The sequence below is a fragment of the Convolutriloba macropyga genome, chromosome 8, assembly GCF_964194025.1.
Source record: "Convolutriloba macropyga chromosome 8, txConMacr16.3, whole genome shotgun sequence".
In the NCBI taxonomy this organism is placed as follows: Eukaryota; Metazoa; Xenacoelomorpha; order Acoela; family Convolutidae; genus Convolutriloba; species Convolutriloba macropyga.
This window is the reverse complement of record NC_134475.1, coordinates 63,105,306-63,126,667: the sequence shown is the minus strand read 5'-3', so window position 1 is coordinate 63,126,667 and position 21,362 is coordinate 63,105,306. Positions and strand designations below refer to the sequence as shown.

General features: G+C 35.3%; 3 protein-coding genes across 3 annotated transcripts in view; 1 reads left to right on the top strand and 2 right to left on the bottom strand.

Moving 5' to 3' along the window:
* LOC142344913 (26S proteasome non-ATPase regulatory subunit 1-like) overlaps window positions 1-21,362 on the bottom strand; it is a 628,982-nt gene that overhangs the window by 94,624 nt on the left and 512,996 nt on the right. The gene's annotated exons all lie outside the window — the stretch shown is intronic.
* Window positions 1,156-4,972, top strand: LOC142344256 (uncharacterized). Its single transcript, XM_075395821.1, has 2 exons — window positions 1,156-1,838; window positions 4,460-4,972. Exons 1-2 carry the CDS (start codon window positions 1,676-1,678, stop codon window positions 4,768-4,770), a joined length of 474 nt encoding a protein of 157 aa, XP_075251936.1. The 5' UTR covers window positions 1,156-1,675; the 3' UTR covers window positions 4,771-4,972.
* On the bottom strand, window positions 16,248-19,998 carry LOC142344912 (ribosome biogenesis protein BMS1 homolog). The gene has a single exon (XM_075396971.1). It carries the CDS (start codon window positions 19,934-19,936, stop codon window positions 16,352-16,354), a length of 3,585 nt encoding a protein of 1,194 aa, XP_075253086.1. The 5' UTR covers window positions 19,937-19,998; the 3' UTR covers window positions 16,248-16,351.

Here is a 21,362-nt window from a genome sequence, read left to right as displayed (position 1 = left end):
GCTGATTAATATGTGGATGGTTGTTATAATGGCCAATTTTTGTGTGAATGGGTTTGAAATTTGTCTGGATGTTTATGATGTTGGCTGATTATTTTCTGAATGGGTCTGATCTTGGCTAATTATAGCTTGACTGGTCCTGATTATGGCTGGGTTTTGGTCTGGATTGATCTGATAATTGCTGAATAATGTCTGAAAGGGACTAATCTTGGCTGGTTCTTGTCTTGATTGGTCTGATCATTTCTGATTGTTGCCTGGATGGGTCTGACATTGGCCTATTTTTGTGTAAAAGTGTTAGATCATGGCTGATCATTGTGTAAAAGTGTGAGACCTTTGCTAATTTTTGTGTTGATGGGTGTCATAATGGCTGTTTATTGTCCGGCTGGGTCTGATCACGTGATCATGGCTGATTATTATACGGAAGGGTGTGATCATCGCTTGCTACATTCGGGACGGCACTGATCATTGATGAATTTTGTCTGGATGGGTATGGCCATGGCTTTATTTTTGACAATGAAAAATTTACGTTCTCTTTATGTTCTCAACCTGATCGCAAAAAGTTTGCAAATTAAGTACAATACTCCTGCGGTCACTTAGCGCAACTTTAAGGTCAAAATGTCAACTTCGGATTAAAATTTCTTCAACAATCTGGACGTTGATAAATTGCTCTGGTGAAATTTATTTCACTCTCGACCAACAAAGTCCGCATTGCGATCTGTGGCTGATTAAATTTGACAAGTTGGCGGGCCCGATTTCTCCAGCTGAATGACATTTGGTCAAAATTTGGCGTTGGTTGTTCCAGCGATATACAAATTTAGCGAAGAAATTCCTGCCCAATATTTCTGCAAGGTAAATTCCGTAGAGTATGCAAGGTCAAATCAATTAACCTCAAAATTAGGGCGAAACCTGTTTGAATTTTGGGTCATCAAAGATTGTTGACGTTTCGAATTCACAACTTGACACGCCAATGATCATAAGATCAATTGATCCTTTTGTTTGACGCAATCATAATCACATGCTCAAGCTAATTAATTGGTCAATAATATCTATCTAAATATATATTACGTAATATTCCACTTTTAGGGGTGGGAAAAACAAAATTGCAATCACTGGCCAAGGTTTTTCCGCTATGTAATTGATCAATAAAAGATGAGTCAAGAATTCTTTATATCAACAATTCAAGTTTTGATACTTTCGAGTTTGTCAGTTGCCAAATATTGCTATCTATAAACCAGCCGATACAATCAAAACAATTTATCATTTGTTAAATAGTTTTCTACAATTTCGAAATTTGTCAAAGTTCAAAATTCTTTGTTTATTATAGCCATTTATTACTAGACAAATTATAAGTTATTGCTAGAAGATTATAACTAATCAAGCTTCATAACTAAGTTTGTTAACCCGAAATATAACTATCGTTTCCGATACTATCTTAACTGGGCGGAAAATATAACCCTAAGTAACCGTATAGACTTTCATAACTTCTGCTATCACTTTACAATTTATATCAAGACAAATCATAGCTGGAGTTATTAATTCATAACCAGAAAAGTTCTGCAATAATTTCATTTCTTTATTTAAATAGACGAACTTCAGCCGCTAGTTATACAAGTTATAATATACATAACCAGAGCAGGTTATTACATAAATTGCAAAGTTATCAGATTTCAAAGTGACAATGGTGAATTTGTCGTTGTTTGCAACCAGCCAGTCGGCAATTTGGGCAAGTGTGGCCACGAATGAGGCCCAGAGGGCGAAGAGACTGAAAATGAGACAAATGGCCGAGAGGAACAGAGAGAGGATGTCCAAAATGAGACACAGTAGAAGTTCAACCAGCGACGGTAAGGTTTATTTCCCAATTTCAACTTGAACTTTTCCTTGTCGAGACCAGATGTTTATCGTGCAAAGTATTGTCATTTAAATTTGCATCAACAAACAGCTGCTTTTTATGCTTTAACTGGAAGCTCTAGTAATAATTTGATTCAAATATTGCTAAATTATTGCAGAGATGATTCAAAATTTGAAAGATCTTTGCAAGATGATCCAATAATTTGAATTTAACTCAAAGCAAAAGGTCTTTTAAAGCTTTAAATAGCGCAAAAAATGGAGTTTCGTTAGGTATTAGTTTAAGCCCTCTAACTTACAATTATTCCTTTTTTTGCAAAATGAAAAAAAAGTGGAAAAATAAAACCTCTGTTCGAAATCTTGATGAATACCAGTTTTCTGAAGGATTATGTAAAGTTTTTTACCTAAAGATTCGGTCCGGAGTTGAGTCGCAGAGCATTTCAGCGCTGAACCAGCACATTTCAAGTGTTTAAGTTTAATTCAGTTCTGAAACATTGCATCTCCGGAACATTTTAAATTTCTTTATGTTCAGTTCTTCTTCATTAGGATTATATTGAGGTCATGGAGTTAGCCCAGGCTAAACTTATCCTGTATCGTCTGAAAATTACCCATAGCCCAAAATTAAGTCTGACTTTTGTAGCTTATAACTAGTAATTACTGTAGTAGAATACACACTATTTATATATAAGATAGTTTGTAGGCAATTACCACAAAGCACATTTAGCTTAGTGGTTACGACTTGCTACGCAAATTAAATGTTACAAGTATCCACGCGGAAGTTCGAAACGCATATAAATTAAACCTTGCTGGCGGGAGTTAAGCTGAGCATATTATTTTTCGTGCAGTAAGTTTCACTAAAAAAATTAAAAGTGGCCCGTGTAAATTGGGACATGAACAGAGTACTGGCCATCCTAAAAAACAGAATGTGTTTAGACTGATTCAGCCCTGATTTAGTCTACAACGAGCCACCGGTGTTTATTCAGAAAGATCCTGAAATTTAAAGTGTCTTCTGGTAAAATTTTTATCTGCTTAAATTTACGAAATACATTTTTCTTCCAGCCAAATTTCTAAAAGATTGCCATTCTTAATCAAATTGGATATCTTAAAAAATTGCCTCATTTCTAGGTTTTGAAGCAGCTAATTCTGTTTTCGTCGAGAAAACCTATAATTAAAAAACTGCAAGAGAAAACAATTAGCCAATTTCATAAATTCGTAAATAATTTTTTCCTTCACAAAAAACCTGTTTTACTAACAAAAACTCAAGCGAGCCAATTTGGTTTCTCAAGCACTTCATAACCGATTCAAAAAAACTGTTATTGTAATTAGAAAGCAATTCTTCTGCAGAAACGTATTAAAGGCTACCTTAAGTTGAAAAGCTCAAGGATAGTAGTTTTGTCTGATATTTTTTATTCGTTTCATTCTTCATTCTAATTAACGGATGTCATACAGAGAGGCAGCAAGCAGACTTTAGCGCTTCGTTGTTCACAAAACCGTTCCAAAAATGCATACTATTACAAGGAAATTAGTGAACCATGACAAGATACCCCTACACTCTTCATGATTTGCATCACTATCATCAACAACTTTCAATTTTTTTTTAAAAAAAGGAGCCCTAATTAAATATTTTAAAAGCTCTTTTATGTTTTTTGTGAAATAGTGACGTAATAGCGTTAGAAAACAGTAAAATAGTTACTTATCAAGAACGAAAAAAAATTTAAATTGGAATCCTAGAATTTTTGTCGACATTTCCGTTATTCTGTTTGCGATTTTTTGCTTTCTAGCTGTCTCTCAAACACTCTATGTTTCAAAAAAGCACTCATTGTTATAAGCTACCTATCAAACCAACTATTACCAGCTGAATAGATGTCATATAAAAAATTTTTTCAGATAATTCATATTTAATATTGATTGGAAGACCTTTGAATTAAGTGATCATTGACAGAGATAAAAGTCGTTGTATTTCGTATTCAAACTCCGCTGTTAGCGTTTTTGGAATTGAATGAGCTGAAACTTTCTATATACTTCAAATAGCAAAAAGGACTAAAAGGGGAAAGACGAAAATAAAAAACAAAGTTTAAGCAATAATGGCTGAGATAAATTGGATATCAAAAAACCGGAGACGAAAATATCACAAAAATTAAAATCAGTTTTCTAGTTGTTGAAAAAGAGCATCGAGGAAAATTGGTTGAAAATGATTTCAAATCTAAACGATAGTCCAGAATCACTGAATTTTTTATCCAAGTTTATTAATTCAATTAATCAGTATTGTGTTTTTTGAAGACAACAAAATTAAAAATTAAAATTGACGGAATAAATAATGCACAAGGCAGAGCTCTCTAGTACTAATAAATAGCATCAAAATTCTTTCGTAACCAAAGTTGTTGCTTCATTCGCATGAACAGATGCTCGTTAGTTTTGCTCATAATGCCCTCTGCTATAAACTTTTTCTCAATTCTCAAATCTTTTTTATCTCAATTTTTATCTTAAAAGGATTTAACGCCAAACGTTTTCAATGAATAGAAAACATTTAATTATCTGATTTGTAATTGTATAAACTTGTGATAATTATTTGTATTGCGTTGAGTCGAAGTTATAATCGTTTTTTTTTTCATTTTAGCTTCTAACAGCTCCCAGGAAGATCTCGGCACAGCCGCTCGCGTAAGCTGCAACGAATCCCGAACTTCTCCTTTAGTGCAAAACAACACCAATAAAACCAGCAGCAGACATCACGTTGAAACACGAGACGACAGTTTCATAACCTCAGAAGTCACCTTACAGCTAAGGTCAAACAAACCCAGGGTCAAACTAATTTCCTCTCCACAACCAGTGCTGCAGAAACGTGAACGAAACAGTACCGAATCGGTTGACTCGCCACCCCCAAACTCACTGGCCGACTCTTATCAATCGATTGACGAACTGAAAGCGTGAACAAATCATTTATAGTAAAGTTGAACAAATAGCGAAGTGAACAACTTTCATTTTAGTGTGATCAAATTCTTAGTGATAAACTTTTGGGGGCTACTAACCAACTGAGACAAATGCACAAAGTTTCAAAGTTTGCTATTTTGATAAGCAAAAACATAAATTTGTACTTATTTTCATGTTGTAATTCATGCCGGAATAGTTTAAATTGTTTATCAAACAATCAAATTTGCGAACCAAAGATGAAGTTGACCGATCAAGATCAATTAAACTTTGGTCGAGCGCAGATCATTGACAGAACAGGTAGTGTAGTGGTATAAACTCAGTTTTGAAACAGAGTTAGTTTATGAATGTTTTACCAGATTTAGAAAAGGTTGTTTTGTCGCAAATTTGTAAACAAACAAGCAAGCAATATAAGAGACACTCCCACTTTCTAAATAAGCAACGCGCTAAAATTTCTAACCTTGATCGCTAGAGAGATATATTCTAACTATGGAAATTTGTCATGAATTCGAGAATAAATACCAAAAATTCTCCAGACGAAGAACGAATCTGAATTATTTGTCTATAAATCGTATTTGCACTCAACTTTCCCGACATTTGAATATGTATCTAAACGTGAAAAGTGACCATCAATTTACAGAAAAATTAGAGGGCAGTTTGATATTTAAAAAATTCATATATAAAGTCGTCTAGATGAAAGACACAATTTTTTCGAAACCTGGACAAATGGAAATCAGGAAACATTAATTGATCACTGTTTAACAACGAAACATCAAATTTTTGATACAACTGTTATCGAGCAATTATTTGGAAGTGATCACTTTACACAAGTTTTCTTTTCGTCACTGGACATTGATTATGAAAACAACAAAACGCAATTTTTTTACCGGTATACTAGCAAATTTACTAGAGCTAATCTTAACAAAAAAATTGCATCCGCGGATTGGAGTTTCATGTATCAACAAAACAATGCAAACTCAACTTTTGAAAAATTTTCAATTATGTTTGAAAATATTCTGAATAGTATAGCTCCCATCAAAATAGGAGAGCCATCATCAAAATCAACAAAAAAGAAATGGTTATCCAGAAAAATTCTGAATCTGATCAACGAAAAGCACAGGCTTTTCAATATTTGGAAGATAACAGCAGACGTTGACACATATAACTCATACAAAAGAATAAGAAACCATACAAACAGACTACTTAGAAGAGCGAGCCACAATTATTCACAGAAATTGTTCGAAAGTCTTCCCGATTCAAAACAACAGTGGAAAATCATTAAAACAAAAATAAAACACGAGGATAAAAACGGCGAAATTTCTAGAATTCGGTTCAACCAAGATATCTTAAAAGACAAAAAAGAAATCGCTGACACAATTAATAATTGTTTTTCTAAATTAGGTTTATACGAAAGCGAGACAGAAAAGATTGAGCTACCGGACTTTGCTTTTGACAAAACTGAGTTTTCCTTCAGACATATAACGAGAAAAGAACTGTTTACTGTAATTGATCAATTACCACAAAACAAAGCAGCGGGTCTTGGATTACTCACTACATGGTCCTTCAAGTGTAGCAAAATGTCTATTGGAACACATCTACAGTTTGCAATAAACGAATGTATTTCAAAAAACATTTTTCCTGACATACTTAAAAAAGCATATGTAACTCCAATTTACAAAAAAGGGGATCCACTGGAAGCAGGAAACTACAGACCAATTTCAGTTACACCGACTCTTGCGAAGATTTTCGAAAGACTTTTGCTCCAACAAATGTTAGAACATGTTGAAAAGTATGAAATAATCAATAAAAATCAGTTTGGGTTTCTGAAAAGAAAATCTTCGAATGACACAGTAATATCGTTGACAGAATCAGTGAATAGTTTGTTAGAAGAAAACGAAACCGTTGTTAGTATATTCTTGGATTTAGCCAAAGCTTTTAACTCAATATCTCACAAAATTTTTCTCGAAAAAATTACTAAATATGGATTTAGTACGGAATCAATTGCAATGCTAGAATCGTTTTTGTCTAACAGAAAACAATGCGTAAAGAACGGCATAGAATATTCGAACTGGGTGACAATAAATCACGGAGTACCTCAAGGAACAGTTCTCGGACCTTTAATTTTTTTAATATATATCAACGACTTCCCAGAAAAAATGAAAAAAAGAGAGGACGTTTTACAGTTTGCAGATGACACATGCAATATTTGTCATTCCAAATCCGATGAAAATCTCTTATGCGAAATTAACAGTGTATTTGAAAGTACTGACAGTTATATGAGGCAAAATATCAAAATATGCTAACTTTAAACAGAGATAAAACAGAAATTGTGGTTTTTTCAAAAAATGGTGAATCAAAAATTGAACAATTTCATTATAATGGAATTTTCATAGAGCCAAAAACAAGTTGTCGTTATCTAGGTATAATGATTGATAACAATCTAAAGTTTGACATTCAGCTGAACAAAACATTAACAAAAATGGCAAATGCTATTAGGTCAATTTACTTAGTAAGACATTTTCTACCACTAAAAGCAAGAATCGTTCTTTTTAAATCACTTGTTTTGACCCATCTCAATTTCAGTGCAATTTTTTTTCAATCGTTGTCGGTTATGTCACTTCAAAGAGTTAATAAACAAATAAATTGGGGAATAAAGGTTTGCCACCTGCGCAAAAAGTTTGACAGTGCAAGAGATCTATTACTGAAAGACAAAATTTTACCAGCAGAGCTTTTCATTAAAAAAGTTTGTCTTCTTAAATTTTTTGACCTCCTCTCACAATATAAACAGAGTAGTCGAGAAACCAAAAACTCCTCTTTCAGGATTCTTGAAAAGTACGAATTGACCAAAAACTGCAGAACTGTCCAGTTTTTTCCAAAGAATAAGTGCCAATCCAAATGGAGTGACAGGTCACTGATCAGAAATTTTTCTAGGAAATGGAATAATTTGCCAATTGAAATCCGAAAAGAGAAAACTAAAAACAAATTTAAGGAAAAACTAAGCAGCGAAATGGTCAAACTGCATGAACGTGTTCCAATAGATAGACAAGTAAGAGGCTTTAGGAAATTTTTCTACTGAAGTATAAAGACCAAACTATTCATATATTTACGAGGCGATTTTGAAAATGTAAATATTTAACCAAACGTTCTTGTTGTAGTTATAACTTTAAATTTACATTTTTGAAGATTAAAAAAAATATATAGCCAAAAATTCGAAGATACTTGTAACAAAAATATTATCAACAAAAAATCCAAGCATTCATTAACATTTTTTCAGTATGAAATCAAATGTAAGATTTGATTTTTAATTTAATTGTTTCTTTTATTTGATTTCATACTTAAAATAATGTTTATGAACGGCTGGATAGTTTGTAACGGAATATATTTGTTTTAAGTATCTTTAATCGTTTGGTTATATACCAATTTACTTGTTTCGAAAAAAAACAACCAAGATCAAAATGAAACCAATTGAACAAATACATCTCGTTTCTAAGTATCAGCAGCAATCCCAAACTATCACAACGATTATTGGAGTATTTTTTAGTACAAGTTGTATTCGGTCTTTTCAGCAGCCACAAACTTGGCATTCTTATTGAACAATTATGATCAAATCGTGTTGCCAAAATTTAGTGTAAGTAATTTTTAAAATGTCTCTTAATATTAATCCACTTATTTTTGCCTATAACAGAGGGTTGCATTAATAAAAAAAGAGGAATTCGTTAAAAGCACATTTCAAGATTCAAATTAAAAAACTTTTTGTGTAAGCCTTAAAATGTTCTATAAAATGGATTCAATTTTTGAATAACAATTTCTGACTCTTTTTCATTTTGTAGAGAGTTTTAATCTACCCATTCTTCCTATTTGTTAAAAAAATGTGGCAACGATTTTCATCTAAATTTCATAAAAATGATTCTTATGTTTCATAGAGACAAAATTTTCTAAAATGCACCGTTTAAACAAAAATATTAAATTTTATTAAGGGTGTTGCTCTGTTTCAATTTGTGCAGAAAACTCAACAGAAAATTCAATTTGTGCTTCTGCTCATCAATTTTCACAAGAAAATATTCGTAGCACACGTGTTTTCCACTCTCAAAAAAGTTGCTAAGTTGAACTTTTTTAAATTTCAATACAATATATTTGATCAAGCTGTTGGTTTTTTGCTTTGTTAGTGTTTAGCATATATCAGCCAAAATTTCAAAAAAAAATTGTTTCCTAATTGTTACTTCTTTCTCGAAAATATTCTTCTTTCTCAGACACTTCTCTGGGCAAAAATTGAAAATTTGCATGAAAATTTTTCTGGTGAGATTAATGCCGCTCTTTCTTAAAATTTTTTGCTTAAATAATTAAACATTTTACTTCTCATTTTTGGATCAAGCTTTCAAGATTTTGCATAACCTTGGCATTTCTTAATCGAACCTCGTTTTAAAAAAATCTAAAAATTGCCTTTGTTGTGTAAGGTCCCATAAGGTAGCTATATAATTGCATTTGATCAAAATGAACACTTTGACGCTTTTTTAGTTAAGTGAATTTTAACAATTGGTGTAAAAAGTATTTATTGAATTTCTTCGTTAACCAATTATAAAACGTTTTGGAAAAAATTTTGATCAGCCCTCATTTTGAAAAATGCTAATTTGTGATTTTTTTGTAATCCAATTTTAGTAATGCCAAAACCATAATCCATTTTTCAAATCAAGCTTTCTTTGATTTGTCTAACTGACAAGTTGTTAGACAAATTGCGGAGAATAATTCAATTCCATTTAACCTAAAAAAGCAAAAGTACGCTTTGCAACATAATGCATCCTGATTAGATCAACTTTATTTCGACACAGGGGGTGCTCATTCTGCGCGAAACCACTCCAGCTGCACAAAGGGATCACAGACCTAGCAGGCCCAGGAAGGCTCAGATCAGACATCGTACCAAGACATGAAGTCGGAAAAAATTGTTCTCGAACGACAGCCGTTGCATTTTAATTTACAGGGGGCTGTAGCCTAGTCTGATGTTTATGGGTAAAACAATTTCCGACTGAGGAGGGACCTCTGGTGTGTTAAAGTGAAGCATTAACCTCTCGGAATTCATGACCTTGTAATAACATATCTTACAACTTCTGTTTATCAAGAGACAAGACTTCTGCGTTAGGAGCACATTTAGATCACGCAAAAATCAAAATTCAACCCTTCAAAGTGAGCCCTGCAAAGGGAAATCAAAAGAATGTTCTAGAAAACAGTTTAACAAAATTTTTGCACACATTCTATCAAACTTCGTTCGCAGTCAATAAAGAATATCTTATATGTTATTATTTTTAAATATTAATTTCATTAAGACTATTGTTCCACGCATTTGCTAAAGTCTGGTTTATAGAAATGAAAAGTTTTTACGATTTAATAGATGTCAAAAATTTTTCTACATATATTTAAACGGAGGGACCGCTTGCGTGTTAAACCGAATCATTAACCTCTCGGAAACCATGGCCTTGTTATAACATATCTTACAACCGATTTTGTTTTATCAGGAGACAAGACTTCTGCATTAAGAGCAGCTTTAGATCACGCAAAATTCAAGAAGTCAAAAATGAAAAAATCACTGGAGAAGAGAAATCAAAATACTGTTCTGATAAGCAGTCAATCAAAGTTTTTCATGAAAGACACACAATCTTTGCTTCAAGCGGGTGCAATTAACAATATCATGAAGCGATATCTTATCAGAGCAAATGTAGGCTTTGCAAAGTAATGCACTCTGATTAGGTCGACTTTATTCGGGCTCAGGGGGCACTCATTCTGCGCGAACCCACTCTTGTCGAACAAAAGAACCACAGAACTGGCAGGCGCAAGAGTGCTCAGATCAGACAGTGAAGCAAAACATAAAGTTGGACAAATTGCCCTCGAATGACAAGCGATGCAATTTACTATAAAAGGGGCTGTCTGTAGTTTAGGTTAATTTTTGTGGGTGTAGAATTTTCCAACTAAAGATGGACATCTGGCAAGTTAGATTAAAGCATTTAACTCTGGGAAAAGATTTTAACAAATTATCTTACAACAGCTTTTGTTTTATCAATAGAAAAGACTTCTGCTTTAGCATTTTTCGATCACGCAAAATTCAAAAAGTCAACACTGAAAAAATCACTTGAGATTTGAAATCGAAAGACTTCTAGAAAAAGGTCATGCAAAAATTTTGCAATAAAAACAATAGTTGCTTCAAATTTTGTTCGGGTGCAATTAGCAAAATCCGAAATGTTAGTATTGTTATATCAATAATCAATTATTCAATTTTTGTTATTAATTCCATCAAGACTAACGTTCAACACAATTGCTAAAATCGGATTTTTAGAATGACCATTTTTCACGGTTTTAATCGTGTCAAAAAATTTTTACAAATAAAGCGTTCGATAATTTTTCTTAAAATTAATTTGCTTAATTGAATAAAAATGTTATTGTTCTTTTTGGTTAAAGTTTTCAAGGTTTTGCAAAACCTTGGCAATTCATAATCGACCTTAGTTTGAAATAGAATTCTAAAAAATGCGTTTGGTTGTTGTGTCAGGTACCAGGGTTGCAATACAAACGCTGTCGAGCAAAATGAACTTTGACGCTTTTGTGGCTAAATGACATTCATGAAAAAGTGTAAAAGAAAACATTTTTGAATTTTTTGGCTAATCGTTTTTCTTCGTTAAACGTTTTTGAAAAAATTTTGAAAGCCCTCAATTCAATAAATGCTGAATTGCGATTTGTTTTTCGTATTTCATTATTTGTAAAGACACTATCATAGCCCTTTTTTAAATCAAGCTTTCACTGATTTGTCTAATTGACGCGTTGATAGGGAAATCGCGGAAAACATTTAAAATATAGTTAACTTTATTAGAGCAACTGTACGCTTTGCAACGTAATGCATTCTGATTAGGTCGACTTTATTCCGACACAGGGTGTACGCATTCTGCGCTAACCGGCTCCGGTTGAACAAAAGGGCCAGGAGTGCTCAGATTCGACAGCTCAGTAAAACAGTGTCCTTTTTCCACCCCTATTCGTTTTAACCGTTTAACCGTTAACTTTTAACCGAGTTTTTTTTTAAACCTATATCATTCAACCCCATTAACTTAACCCCTATATTGTTTCACCCGGATTTTGAGATTCCTATAATTGAGGATAATTAGGTCTCTATCATTTCCATATAGTCCAATTAATAGATATTAAAATCGGGTGGAAATGAATTGAAATTAATTTTCACACCTGTCATTTCACACCGACTTTAATCTGTAAATTTATGGCTCATAAATGTCAGTTAAATGAAGCCCACAACTCAATAGTTATAAGCAAACCTATAACAATTAGCGAATTAGTTATCTCATCTAGTCCCTTTTGGGTAGTAAACAAGTTTACTACTGCCTTGAATTGCTTGAAATATCAGAGCTACAAGTGCAGCGTTTCCGTATTTACACATGTTGGCCAACATATTGAAGCAAACGGAGAGCACAATTGTAATGTTTCTATTGAAAAGCCAGCCACACGAAAAGTTAAGAGTTTAAAACCTTGAATGAAATACCTAACGCCCGCAACAGCCGTAATTTCTGTAATTTTACCAGTAAAACCATTTTCTCGACTCTGTAGGCTTTTCCGTCAAAACAAAAATTAACAATAAACATCGCAGCGGTTAAGAAAAAAAATGCAGACCGTGTCAATTCATGATACGTCGGACCGGCATTTTGATAAACCCTATACGTTTACAGAATTTTTGCAGTTTGACAGTGGAAAAAATGACCCCGAGCGTTCCTTAAATATAGGTGATCCCTATATGATATCGCTTCTCGAAGGTTCTAAGTTCTGGCTTGCGGACGGAACATTTAAATTTTCTCCTAAAACTTTCTACCATTTTTCCACCCTACATGAATATATTCACAGCATCACTCCTGCTTGTCTGTATGCCTTCCATCCCAGCAACACGCGAACAATAAACAAACAGCTGATTACTTGATGACTTGGAAACTTTTGCCCCAGGTTCTAAGCCCGAAAAGGTCCCGGCTGTAGTTTTCGAAAAAATTAAGGAAATAGAACTTTTTGGAATTCATTGTCGAGGAATAAACCAAAGTGGCACATCAGTACTGGATAGCTTCGTTAATGAATAAATTACATCAGGTGTCCACTTTTGAACCGTCCTCATATATTTCCCCCACAAATCTGGAATCAAAAAGACACAGCCATAGAGGGAATTGCGACAACAACTAGTGCTGTTGAGGGCTGGCATTATGGGACCCAAGCCCTGTTGAGCGGATCCCAGTCGGCAATTTGGAACTTTTGAATAATTTCCAAAAGACACTGCAGGGCAAAAGTTGAACTTTCTGAACGCCTCATCCGGAAAAAATTACGCAAAGAAAAATTATGAGAACTTGAAGGGAACAGAAGTGCAAAAATTGAGATCGTTTACCACGATGAAACTGATATTATTTTTTAGAGCTATGGCCAGTTTGTCTTATTTGTGTATTTGAAATACTTCTGTGTTTAATTATGTCTTTTCGTGATAAATAAATTCGAAATCCATCTTAATGTTTTAAATTTGGCGCCCTCCTTGCGTCCTCACGGAGTTCCGTCAAAGCTTCATATCTTGACTCATTAGGAAATTTGATACCGGGCGTTAACCCTTTGATGAGACCCCTAATTGGGAACACAGTTTTGCATCATTTAGATATGAAGGTTGCACAGCGTAGCTGCTAGCAAAAATAAAAATCTGGATTTCATAGAAAAATCGGTTTAACATACGATTAAATTTTGTTTTTTTTTTGCTCTTTCAGGCATGCTCAGAAAGTAGGTTTGAAGGGTGATCTTATTCGGGGTTAAATTATAGGGAGTTAAGTAAAGCGGAGGTACCTCTGGCGTGCCAGACTGAAGCATTAACTTCTCGGCTATTATGGCTTGTGATAACATTATCTTGCAATCGATTTTTTAGGAAGAGGCAAGACTTCTGCGTTAGAGCACTTTTAGAACACGCAAAAATCAAGAGGTCAAGCCTGAATGAGTCACTCGAGAAGTAAAATCGAAGGAATATTCTAGAATAAAACGGTCAAGCAAAATTTTTGCAATAAAGACAATAATTCCTTCAAACTTCGTTTGGATGCAATTAGTAATATCTTAAATGTTAGTTTTGTTATATAATAGTTCCGTCATGATTAATGTTCAAATTATTTGCCTAAAATCTGACTTTAGAATGAGCAGTTTTTACGGTTTGGCACATGACGCCCTCGAACATTATTTGAGAACGCACATTACCACTTCCAATTACTCTTAATTGGCCTGGTTTGACTAAAGGCCAGGTAGTCGAAATTATCTTAAACCAGTACTTAAATACTTTCTGTTAAACGTGAAAAGGAAGGAGCAAAATGACGATGCCCGTTATAATAATTTTCACCACCCCAAATCGACAAACAAGAAAGCAGGGGCCTCCAGATTGAACTCTTAGCAGTTTAACCTACCTTTGTAGCTTGCTTGTGGCAGTTTAACCTACCTTTGTCAAAATTACGGCACACGGAACATTAAATGCCGTTTAGCAAAACTCCTTAAATTTTACAGTTTCCATAAGAGCGGTAAAACCCAGGGTTTTCCGCAAAATTACATGCACATGCTTTCCTCAATCTTTGCTGCCAATTCAAAAAATTGCTGCCAATTCAAAAAAACAGCTGGCAGAATTCCAGAAAATAGCCGCAATAGCTTCGTAGAACTGCCGTCTCAAAAAAAAACAGTAAAAAAGACAGACCAAAAAAAGTAGTCTTTTCATTGAAGGCTGAGATGTTATATTTTGATTAAAAATCTGTATAAGTTTTTGATGCCTCTATTAGCTGATCTCAAATAACCTTCATTTAGAGTGACACACACCCATTTGACCTCATCTCTTTGAATTAAAGTAAATAAAAGTCAATTTCAAAGTGAGGAAGTTATTTTTGAGAGTGAGGTAAGTCAAGTGTGACCAAAAATTTAATCACGCGCATGAACAAAAGAACTCGCTCCACTAAGAGCGAAAAATGACGTCACACGTGCAATTCAGTTGAAATTGCATGAACGAATGAAGAAAAAGTGGCTGTGACGTCATATGGTCGTAACAAAAATCATGACGACGAAATAAAAAACATAGCAGGACAAGTCCTGACGTACAATTCAAAGAATTTTCATTGACTAAACAGAACACTAGACCTAGAACGGACTATGAATGGATTGGGCAAACCATTTAGAAAAAAAAATCCTATCCAAAAAATCGAAAAAACAGTAAAAATCAAAGCGAAATTGCCGCATGTGAACAAAAAATCACTAGCGAGAAAGCGAATTTTTGTTCAAACGCCGTTTTCTCACTTTAAATTTAGAGCGAAAATAATTCACGCCGCAAAGCCACTCGCCTTTTCGCTCCACTTCCTGTTTCGGCGTGACCAAAATCACCACTCCAATTTGACTTCAAAAATCATGAAAATGTGTGAACAGATCTTAAAAAAAAAGACAGCGCCCCAATACAATTCAAATTCTTTGAATTGTAAAAAACATAGCAGGACAAGTCCTGACGTACAATTCAAAGAATTTTCATTGACTAAGCAAAAAACTAGACCTAAAAGGACTATGAATGGATTGGGAGAACCATTTAGAAAAAAATCCGGTCAAAAAAATCGAAAAAACAGACAAAAAATCAAAGCGAAATTGCCGCATGTGAACAAAAAACTACTAGCGAGAAAGCGAATTTTTGTTCAAACACCGTTTTCTAACTCTACTTTAAAATTAGAGCGAAAAAATTTCACGCCGCAAAACAACTAGCTTTTTTGCTCCTCTTCCTGTTTCGGCGTGACAAAAATCACTAGTCCAATTTGACTTCAAAAATCATGAAAATGTGTGAACAGTTCTTAAAAAAAGACAGCGCCCCTATACAATTCAAATTCTTGAATTGTAAAAAACCAAGAGAAGGTCAATAATAGCCCCAGCTATCGCTGTGCGGCTATTAATAAACTGAAAATAGTTGGTCCTTCAAAAATGTATTGAGACCACTAGATGTTACGTTGTAAATATTTTCAAATTATTTGAGTGGTAAGCAATGGGCAGTTTTCATTATTTGGGTACCAGTTGTCAAAGTCCCTCAATGGTGCCTGACAGCGGGTTTAGACGACAAGTAAAACTAATTATAAATTTGCCGAGAGCATAATTAATTCTGACTGGTCAAAACATTTGATTTGACAAAAATCACTAGTTCCTCCAACCACTGCATTTGCAATGTGGTAAAGCTTATAGGTTACATAATTATTCCGACCCACTTTAGTGGGGGAAGGAACTATATACTCAAATGGTTTTTTATTTTTTTATTGTCGGTTAAACGCCCTTTCGGCCAATTGGGAGATAGCCTAATTACAGATCTGAATCTGACATTGTCTGTGCCCATGAACAATCGAAGGTGATATTGTGCTTATTTGATGCAAGTACGGACTTGGAAATTGCAGCAAGGCTTCAAATTTTCTCCGAATCAGTAAAAGAAATTCAGTAGAAAATTTCAATTCTTGAATACTTCTTTACATTTACTCAGATCAAATCTCCAATTATCTTGAGTCAATTAATCAATCAATAAAATAATAGAGCTTTTTTATGAGTTAGGAGCTTTCATCATACTTTTATACAACTTCTTTCTCAGCTCTTTATTGCGTTCTTGTTTCTTCATCTCAATTTTCTCCAACTTTTTGTTTCTTTCGGCTAATTTGGCCTGCCTCTGCTCTTCGGTCACGCGTTTCTTTTCACCATGCACGCCTCTAATCTCATTCAAAAGCGCTCTCAGCTTTCTCTCGTGTGGCTCTCGAATAACAGCAGTTTTGTTCTTTTTGTTTTTAATAAACTTCGGTTTAACATGAAAAGGTAAACTCTTTTGCAAACCCTCATTAAGGAACAGTGGTTTAAACTTGACAGGTTTGCGTTCAACTGTCTGATAATGAGAATTGGGATTATTGGGCGCTGAAATTCCGCGTTCAAATCGAAGTTGCCCGACCGTTTTCATACCATACGCCAATTCCTGCCGGTTAGAACTTCGATCCAGGAGGTTAAAGACTGGCATGTAAAACTGAGGAATTTCCACAGGGTACCAACTGCGCAAGAAAATGATATCACTATTCGAAATTTTGTCTTCGAAAGCTGCTCTGAACGAACCCACGGGTTGGGCTAAAGCTTTTTTCACTTGCCCTTTAATTCCACTAACTGTTCTGATATTAGCACCAATAAACCGGCTCACTTCAAGCGCACTGTTAAACATTCCTTTAATAAAAGCTGAATTTTTGAATATCTTCGCAGGATATCCTACCAATTTAAGTTTTTTGACAATGTTGGTGGATTTGTCAAGGTCCAGAACAGTTCCAGTAGCTGTGACTCTAAAATGCGGAGTATCCCTGGCTAAATTCTCGACGAATAGGCAACCGGTTCCTTGAGGAACAACGGGTCCGAAAACTGTCGAAGTGCAATGCATGAACTCCGGTGTGTACTTCAGAAAGCGATTTCTCATATTATGCTCTTGAATCGAATATATGCTCACAGTTTGATAGCGTCTCCATCCTACACTCATAACAACCGGGTCTTTCGATTTGAGAATTTTGCGGAACCAACGGTGCTTTTTCATTCGAAGGTTCATATAACCCACAGTGTTTTCAGATTGACCCAGACCTCCCAAAACTAACGGATAGTCTGGATCAAAGTTGTCCACAAACTCCGGAGGCATCCCTTTCAGTTCTATTCTCAAATACATTCCAGCCCTGTAACCTTCGAATTTAATACGCATACTAGGGTCAAGACTTTCAAATTCTTGCTGGTTCAGAAGTGCCTGGGCTGAAACTTCAGTTTTGAGTTCGTCGTAAAATGTGTCTTTGTCTTTACCCTCGACATCCACAACTTGCATCATTCGTTTCTTTTTCTTCTCATAATTCCGTTTTCGAATCTCTTTCAGAGTTTCGCCGCTTATAACATTATCCTCCTCCTCTTTGTCATTTTCATCATCGCCTTTGCTGTCTTCTAGTTCATCATCGTCCTCCTTTTCCAGGTCTTCAAAATCGCCAAAAGCATCATAATCATCGGCTTGCAGGAGTCGTTCGGCATCCTCTTCGCCGAAGTTTCCAGTGACGAAACAATTCTCAATTTTGCACTTATTGGTCGAATGAAGCCATGACAGAAATTTCTTCCTCTTTTGAACACCCGTATTGGCTTTTCCTTCGACGACTGGCAACGTGCAATCGACAGCATTGATTCCCGTCGAATCTTCCACCGCTTTTCGAATTGTGAACAAATTTGCGATCTCGTTCGAATCCTCTCGCGTTTCGTCAGTTTGATCTTGCATAGACGCGGAACCGTAAATCACGTTTCTTAAGTGATTAGATTTGTTCATTCGATCTACAAAACGCATAGCGGCTTTTTCCTTCATATTACGCTTCCAATTCAATGCTCCCGAATCTAAAATATCATCTTCATCGGATTCGGGATCCGAACCAGTTGGTTCGTGATCTTTGTTGCTCCTTTGGAAACCAGGAAGATCTTGATATTCCTCATCATCGTCGTCATCATTGTCGTCGACATCCGATTCCGACATTTCGTCAGAGCCTTCTTCGTACTCTTGGCTTTCCGCTTTCGATTCCTGAAGTTTCGCGCGTTTTCCACTTTTGGCGTTGTACATTCCAGAACCTTGACTAGTTGAATCATGCATAGCTCGTCTCAAACGACCACGGCCGCTATCGCTACTTCCATGGTTGCTGTCTTTGAGGATAGATTGATCAAGTTCATCCATGGAGTCTTCACCACTTTCAGAAAATTCTTCCGAAATTTCATCTTCAGTTTCCTCATTTTCATCTTCTGAATCTTCGGTTTCTTCAACATCGTCACTTCCTGATTCGAAAGCCGAATCTTTTTCCCGGTCAGCTCTCACATTTTCAAATTTCTCGGACACAATTGGCTCAGAACTTTCGAAAAGAGACATCTGCGCCGATTTCAGCTTTTCATCTAAAGAGTACTTTTCACCCATCAGCTCTGAAAACGGTTTTCCACATTCAACTTCTCTCCGCGAGTCATCCGACGTCTGCTTAGCGACATTTTCTGCCTTGTGAGAATGGCTACCTCCGAGTTCAATATAGACAGCGTCTTTGTCATAGACAATACCACCTACTCCAGAAAACGGTGAGTATACTAAATGCTCCTTCTGGTCAAGAACCCTTTTCTTCAGAACTTCAGGCAGGGGACAAGGGTCAGGCAGGTATGATAAATCCGCAATTTTGAAGTCCCCACAACCTGGTAAATGGACATCTTGAAAGGGTTGAAAAGGGCTCCCTCGGGCGTAACCGTACAAACACACATTTCGCTCGCATTTAGGATTAATTCGAATTTTCTCAGCCGGGGTCATATCTTCTAAGCGGTCCGCGAGCAAGTAAGGGTGATTATTTCTCCAATTAATAGCTTTAAACTTCATAACTGACACAAAACGTGCGAGATTATGCACTTCGCGTTTCAAATACTCGCCATTCACAAATTTTGAAAAGTAAAACAATTTTGCGCCTTGATAAACTTCATCCCAAAAACGATGCTTTAAGTATTTTTTCTGTTTTTTCTGAGCCTTATTGTCTCTCATGCAATCGAGGTGAGTTAACACCCCAATCATTCTTGGCATTCCGTGGACTTGACATACAGATAAGAACTCAAACGTTTCCATTTCGAACCCAAACGAGGCATCAATCATCAACAAAACTAGATCCGCGACTTTCGCTATATCTATCATACTACAAATATCATTATTGCACTCAATAAAAGTAAGACGGCTTTTCTTATTGGCCACAACTGAAATTGGTCCACGAACAGCTGTGAGTTTTAAATTTGTAAAATTTTTCAACAGGCACTTGATCAGAGTACTTTTGCCGACCTTGGGCGCCCCGACTACTGCGACTGTTATGGGCGGAGGTTCTAACGATAACGCCGCGCGGTCCAACACAGGAACATGATGTTTCTTTGTTTGGATATCTTGCTTCCTAACAAACTGTTTACGCATGTTCTTGGCACTTTTGACTGTGAACCCTTTTGGGTTTCGTTTTGCATCTGGCTCCAATTTCTTGCCATCTTTGGACTTAGTTTGGCTACTGGAGCTAATCTCTTTTTGTTTTCTCTTCTTCCCTTTGCGGTGCTTTTTATTGTCTTGAGCGTCATCTTCCGCCATTGAAAATTATCTGAAGGACACAAATGAAGTTACACGGCCCACTGAAAATACAGAGGTACAGCTGATCTTTCATTTCCTTGCTATGTGAACCCCCCAATGAAAAACTCTAAATATCATTGATATTACTGTTCAGATTGTCAAGAGCTCAAAATTCTGCCAAACAAAAATTAATGGTGTCAAAAATTTCCCAAACCAATCAATTTATCCAAGCCAACTACCAAAAGATCATCCAAGGCTGAGAAAAAAGTTAAAATAACCAACTAACTTAAGAAGAATTGCTCTCCAACGACTAGTGGCAGCTCAATAATACTGCAGCCCGCTTCAGTCTGGAAGTCTCGGTTACTATATACCACTATAAACACTAATAAAATTTAAAGTGAAAAATTACATCTACTCCGGCGCAATTTTCATCGACTTTTAGTAGTGAATTGCCGCCACTGGAGTTCAGCTGCTTAAAAGTGTGAATGATTAAGATATTTAGATCGCGCAAAATGAAAGAGCCAAGGATTTAAAAGTCACTAGAATAGCAAAACGATCTAGCGAAAAACTTGAAAAACACACGTATACATACAATAATTGCTTCAAACTTCATTCGACAGCACTTAAAAAATATAAATTTGTTCACAATTCTTTTGCGAGTTTAGTGGGAGGGAAGCATAATACGTTTGGGATAGATTTACCTCCCAATTTCAGCCCATTGATATATCGTAATCGTAATCATAACACAGAAAATTGAGAACAATTGAGTTATCTTCGAGGTTGTCTATTTTCGGCAATTTCAGCCTTGATCAGCGAAATTTGGCCCTTAATGCTTCAAAAGGTGTTTTTCGAGATAACTTGGCCAAATGAAGATAAATTTCTTGGAGACCAATTTTTAAAACGACCAATAATTAGCTAATAATGTCTTCTAGTCGGACACAATTAGCCAGGGCACCTATCACAGGTATAATATGGTAGATAATTCATGTTCTGTTTGCCGATAAAATTTCATGGTAAAATCTTGGAAAAATTTTCAGGTATTTTCAGATTTTGAAACATTTAGCAGAATCATTATATCACTAAAAACGATGGATTTTATGACAATGGTGAATTTCGATAGTTCGGTCATGTCACTTAAATTTTTTATAGCATATCGCTTAAATATTGATGTGCACTTCTTCTAACTGCTCACAGCAAAGGGTGGTCGGTTTGAAAAAATTTATAAACTCTTTCCGCTGCAAACAAAGTTTTTAAAGGACTCTCACTCCTCTTATAGTTTACTTTACCACTTAGCTATAGCAACGGCAAAAAATGAAACAATAAGAAAAAAGACTGTTGTGACCATATGCGTCCTTTAGTACCATTCAAAATATGATGAGAATTCGTAGAAGACACTGACCATGGCAATAGACGTTACACAAGTGCAAATGGCGTTGCACTTGATTTT